Here is a 6,694-nt window from a genome sequence, read left to right as displayed (position 1 = left end):
AAACCTCTGTATCTTCCTATCATCGAAGGAGCTCCATCAGGCGTACAGGCAAGAATATTACTGAGCGGGGTATTATGTTCAAGAAGGAAAGACTTGAGAATGTGAAAACTAGTTATGCAGAAATGTAAATAAACCCAATCTGTTTCTTAAACGAATATGTAATATGTAACAGGGACATTTTCATTTGACGCCGCCAGAAAATGTTAACGGAGAAATTGAATTCACCTCAATAGACGTCATTGAGTGGTTGAAATTGCCGAAATGCAAGAAATTAAACAACAAACATGTTACAAACTACAGAATTTTCTCAAGAAAGCCAAGAGAAAAGGAGGTTTTATAAACACATTCGATCAGAATCTACCTTCCTTAATCAAGTGGCAATTTCTCTGTGAACAGCATTTCCTCACAAGTTTGAAGGTCTTCGCTGAAATACCGAACATATACCATCATCAAACATTGATTGTCCACAACAGTTGACTCATCCACTTGTATAGAAAATTCACAACGCTGGTGAATATTAATGAGCTGATGTTTGACATCGGTGGCCATTTCATCGATGCGTCGAGAAATTGTGTTATTACTAAGTGGGATCTTCTTCATAATATTATCGGGCTTTTCATGCATAACGGTTGACAAAACCTCTTCGCTAACTGGGCGAAGTAATGTTTCTCCAATTGTTTGAGACTTCCCAGACTTAGTAACAAGCAATGCAATGTTATACGATGCAATCAACCCCTCATTCTCCTGTTTACTAGTTTCCTGGAGTAGCATGTTGAATGTTTGTATTTGCTTTTTGAAAGAGAAGCTCAGTTGCAAAAAGTATGATAACGGCTTGTCCTTCTTGCCAGAATGCTTTGCTTCAAAATGATACTTCAAGTGTGAAGGTTTTATTGTTTCGTTGGTCAATGTTTGATGGCAAAGAAGGCACATTGGTAACTGACAGTTCTGAGGAGAAGGGATAAATGCAAACGATAAATAATCACTACTGTACTGTAGACAAATTCGCTTGACTGGATGCATCGGTAAAGTGAAAATGTGAAAACGAATTTCTACAGACAGCGTCATAAAGGCAGTATGATATTCCCAAAGCGAAGAAGTCAACAGAGCAGAGTCAGATGACGCGTCTTTGCTGGAGCAAATACGGATCTAGTTCGTTTGGCTGCCAGTATTTCAAAAATTAAAGTTTATCGAAAATTTTAGAATTTGGCACATTAATGTGCCTTTCCAAGCTAAATTACTAAAGTTATTCAACTTTTTCCAGAAAAATGTTTTTAATAAGTTATAGAGGTTTAAATTTTGATCATTTTCACCCAGTCAAGAAACACGATTTCAAAGCTGTCATTTTGTGCGTGACTGTACATTTTGTCAACATCCTGAAAACAGCCCTTGTGCTTTGATATGAAACCATTTTTCGGAGTTTTCAGAAAATTTTCGCGAATTTGAATTCTATGCGCATGATTTCATACGATTATGTATATAAAAAAAAACATTTGTGATGGAGTGTGATTTAAGACCTAGGCCTATTTGGCTGCTAATTTTATCACGCGCCACAACTATCTCAATGACTGCGACAAAAATATTCGATCGATAAGCAAGTTCGCTTGTTTAATACAAATAGTCAAATCAATAAAAGTGCATTCTTATTCTAGGCATGCCTAGATATAAGTAAATGGAGACTTAATTTCTAGAAATTCATTGTCACTCGCAAAATGTTCATATCGTCCACCAAAATCTCAAATCGCCCACCGTTTTCTAGAATTTTGCCCATCCCCCACCGGTGGGCGATATCGCCTACTTTGGGAAGCTATGGATTAGACTGTTGGAAAAGAATCCCAACATCGGGCTACAACAAGTAGCCTTAGATGCCAAGAACCCGCCCAAGTATCTTAGCTGTCCCTAATAACACTGTCTTCTGCAGTTGTACTAAATTTGGTTTTATGCCTATTCCCTCTATCCATCTGTTCAGATCTTTAGGGATTGTACCCAATGCACCTATAACTACTGGGATACATTTTTACCTGCATTTTTCATAGTCTCTGTAATTCAATAGCTAGGTCCTGGTACTTTGATATTTTTTCTATACTTCCCATATTAATTTTTTCATCATTTGGGACTGTGAAGTCAACTATCTGGCATCTTCTATTCTCTTTATCTACTACTACTAAACCAGGCCTTCTAGCTTCTATTACTCTGTCAGTCTGAATGTTAAAGTCCCACAGTATCTCGTATTTCTTACTTTCTAGTACTTTACTAGGTTCCTGTTCATACCATTTATCAGTATATTCAAATCCTAGCTTTCTACAAAGCTCCCAGTACATTGCTCTCCCTAGACTGCCATGTCTTTTCTTGTATTCATTCTGTACCATCATGCTACATTTACTTACTATATGAGTAACGCTTTCCTCTTTTGATTTGCATAATCTACATTGGGAATCTACTTGGTTTTTATATATCTTCGCTTTTATCCAATTAGTCCTTAATGCTTGATCTTGTACTGCTACTAACAAACTTTCTGTCTCCCTCTTCAGCTTTCCTTTCTGCAGACATAACCATGTCTCACTACTAGTATTTGCTGAAACTATCTTTGGGAATCTACCATGCAACACCTTCTCCTGCCAGTCAGATAATTTCTGTTCTTTTTTCTGGTTTTTGAGTTAGTTTGGTGTTTTGGTTTACCTATGTCTTGCTCTGACTCTATCAGTTTTTAATAAACTTTCTTCACTATTGCCACCTACATAGTAGCCTATATCTACTCCAGCTAACTCCATGTAGTCTTCCACTGATATTAACCCTCTTCTACCTTCCTTTCTAGATAGGTACAATATTGCTACTCCTGCTCTTGGGTGGAGTCCTCCATTCATATTGAACTCCTTCCTAGTTCTTCTGTCTAGTTTTGCTGATTCAGTTTTTGTCCAATCTACAAAAGCTGCCGAGTATCTAAGTAATGATACTACCCAAGTATTTACAGCCTTCACTAGATTCAGACCGTTTAGCTTTGATTTCATTACCTTCCTCGTCCTTCTGATGTACTCCTGAATTTTCGTTTTCATTTCTGTAATTAGTACCTTGTCAAATTCTAATACTCCTAGATACTTATAACTTTCTCCTCCTTTCAATGATTTTAAATATCTGGCCATCTGGTAATTGGATGCCTTCACTGTTGACTACCTGTCCCCTTCTCATGACCAATATCACACACTTATCTATGCCAAATTCCATGCCCATATCTTTGCTAGAGAGTCCTACAGTCTGTATTAAGGAACCTATCTCTTTTCATTCTTACTAAAAAGCTTCAGGTCATCCATGTAAAGCAAAGAATAGTTACATTTTCTCCCTCAGTTACAGCCTCAGGGTGGTGCTTGTACCATTTGTCAGCAGTTTTGATTTTTTAATGCCGACGCATTATCGAATGTAGATATTGGCCAACTTTGTCATGTACTTGATTTGTACTCTACAGGTGCTAAAACCTTACATCCGGAGATTAGATGGTCGACTATTTCTATACCATCGTTGCAGTATGGATCTTCACCGTTTTTCATCACATTGGCTTGATAGTTCCGGGTCAGTAAGCTCTGATCTTGAGCAACCAAGATAAAACCGTCACTCTCTGCCTTTAGCCATGAGCTCCGTAGCCACTGATGGCTACTGGTCAGCAACACCAAACATCTGCAGGTATTCAACGATTCAAGAACGTGGTACCGTATCATATGCCTTCTTAAAGTCAATCCAAGCCATAGACATATTTATATGATGCTTTTCACAATGCCTCAAAACTGTTTTATCGACGACCAGATGACCCTTGTTACCCTGAGAACTCTTCCTACAGCCCTTTTTGTCCACTTGGTACTATTTCTTCCTGTGCCAGGAAAGTGTATGTCTTTGCCGCACAAATTCCAATGAGTATCTTCCAAATTATTGTTATTATTATTATTATTATTATTATATTATTATTATTATTATTATTATTACTTTTTTTTTCTTCTTTCAAATTTGCTTCCATTTCTTGCCGAGTGTCTTCCCGACTCCTAGGGCAAAGAAACTCATAGTATACATTGGTAGGCCATTAAACCAAACTCAGTAGTTCGTTCTTTTTTTTTTTTTTAAGTTAAATTAAAATACATGAGCAGCAACAGTTCTCACATCGACAATGCTCTTCTCAATACGTGTGATGTACCAGTTAAGACAATCTTTTGCACTTCTTGCAGGGATGGTAAGCCAGGGATCATTCTCATATAATTTTCGGTTCCCTTCTTGATCATTCCTAGTGCTCCTACGATCACTGGTATTGTAACCGCCTTGAGATGCCACATTTTCTCAATTTCAATGAGTAGGTCTTTATATTTTCTGAGCTTGTCAAACTCTTTCGCTGAGATATTATGATCACAGGGGATGCTCATGTCGATCAATAAGTAAACTTTATTGTTTTGGTCTTTCACAACAATATCTGGTTTATTGGCCTTGATGGTTCGGTGTGTATGTACTGGAAAGTCCCACAGAATGGTTACATTTTCTCCTTCAGTTACAGCCTCAGGGTGGTGATTATACCACTTGTCGGCAGTTTTGATATTGTAATGCCGACTTATTAGCCAGTGGAGATATTGGCCAACTCTGTCATGTCTTAATTTATACTCCACGGGTGCTAAGACTTTACATCCAGACATTAGGTGGTCCACTGTTTCAATCATGTCGTTGCAGAATCGGCATTTTGGGTCTGCTCCATTTTTCATCACATTGGCCTGGTAGTTCCGGGTTAATAGGCTTTGATCTTGAGCAGCCAGGATGAAACCTTCGCTCTCTGCTTTTAGCCCTGAGCTCCGTAGCCACTGATGGGTTTGCTTCTGGTCAACATCAGCTTGTTTGCTGCGGGTCACATATTTGCCGTGCAGAGGTTTCTCCTCCCACCTATCAGCCAATTGCTCGTGCGCTTTTTTCATTGCCATCATTTTCACCTTCTTTGCAACAATAGTTGCCGTACTTCCCTCGAGTTGTTCAGTTTGGGTATCCTGCACGAGATCAATAGCAAATTTTTTGCTTTCCTTTATGATAGAATGAAGCTTCTTTCGTCTCTCGTGATTTTCCACGAGCTTTAGCATCCAGTCATTCGATATTTCGAGATATTTGGCCAGTCCAATTGTGGTTGTTTTGTAAGCTAGTTCAAATTGGATCAGGCCTCGACCTCCTTGGGCTCTGGGAAGGTAAAGGCGATCTACGTCTGCCTTTGGGTGGTGCATCCTATTACAACTCAGCAGCTTGCGTATTTTTCTATCTATATTCTTTACTTCACTCATATTCCAGTTCAACACATTGTAGCTATAAGTAACAACTGGAACTGCTAAGGAATTTATAGCTAACACCTTGTTACGTGCATTTAGTTCAGATTTCAGGACTGCACGAACTCTCCTATAACATTCCTTCCTGATTTTCTCTTTCATTATTATTATTATTATTATTATTATTATTATTATTATTATTATTATTATTATTATTATTATTATATGAAAACTCAGAGCTTATTTTGCTCGATATTATGGAAAGTGCTAGCTGTCCATTGCCAGCAGACTAAGGTGACACTTGTTTACTGCTCATGCTTCAAGAACCCTATGAAGAATTCTTGCAGTTTCAAGCAATGCTGATCCACCTTCACACTTGCACCGAACTTTTTCGGTCATGTTGGTAGTTGAGTGCTGATACTTCCAAGTACACTAATTACTATTGGTGTCACATCTACTCTTTTCATTGACCACAATCTTCGTATTTCCCACTTTAAATCGTCGTAGTTTTTGGGGTTTTTTTTTAATGTTTTCTTCTTTCACATTGATCCTGTTGTCACCGGGGCATGCTATGTCGCTAATCATACATGTTCTTTCTGTTTTTATTTACCACAACAGTGTCCGGTTTCCTATGTCTGGTCAAGTGATCGCACTGGATCATTACATCCCACAGGATTTTGCAATTCTCATTTACGGTGACTCCTGTAGTTTGTCCATACCACGGTCTTTGCTCTTTGTAAGTTGTGATTTCTACAGAGCTCCCAATGAATCATTCTTGCCACATTGTCATCGCATATTTTCTATTCGTGTTGTGCCAATTTCGGGCATTCGCTAACGATGAGCCATACCCCCTCTCACCACACAATCTGCATTTGTCGCTATCGGTAGTGTTGTCAATTCTGCATTTCACATAGTTAGTCCTTAACACTTGTTCCTGAGCTGCGCATGAGTGCTTGTGTCTCTATCTTCATGTCACTCCTCCTCATCCATATCCACCGCTCCTCTGTATCTGTCTTGGCGTTCACATCTCTTGCAAACTGACCGTACATTTTTTCCCATCCCTGCTTTTTCTTTCTTTTTTCTTTTCTTTTTTTTTTGTTCATCTCTTGTTTAAATTTTTCTTTAATTAGACAATTTTCAGTTTTGATGGCGCCGGCCTTCTTCGTGTGTTTCAACAGTGGCTTCACAACATTTTTTTTCTGCTTCGATAGAGTCCTGGCAACTATTCTAACCTCTCCCACCCTCTTCTTCAGGACAAGTACAGTCTATCGGTGTCACTCTTAGGGTGAAAAGCTCCGTATACTGCCAACATGTTTTCTGGTCTTGGTATCCATTTTCTTCACTTCTCACTTTTGCCATTTTATAATTCCCGCTCCATACCGAAGTGATGCTATTGCCCACGTATTAATTGCTTGGATTTAATT

General features: G+C 38.6%; 1 protein-coding gene across 1 annotated transcript; it reads right to left on the bottom strand.

The window, feature by feature from the left end:
• Window positions 1-366: 366 nt before the first annotated feature.
• On the bottom strand, window positions 367-1,065 carry LOC115217278 (zinc finger BED domain-containing protein 5-like). Its single transcript, XM_029786918.1, has one exon. It carries the CDS (start codon window positions 1,063-1,065, stop codon window positions 367-369), a length of 699 nt encoding a protein of 232 aa, XP_029642778.1.
• Window positions 1,066-6,694: the final 5,629 nt, after the last annotated feature.

This window comes from Octopus sinensis, linkage group LG11 (genome assembly GCF_006345805.1).
Source record: "Octopus sinensis linkage group LG11, ASM634580v1, whole genome shotgun sequence".
Lineage (NCBI taxonomy): Eukaryota > Metazoa > Mollusca > Cephalopoda > Octopoda > Octopodidae > Octopus > Octopus sinensis.
This window is presented reverse-complemented; position numbering and strand designations above follow the sequence as displayed.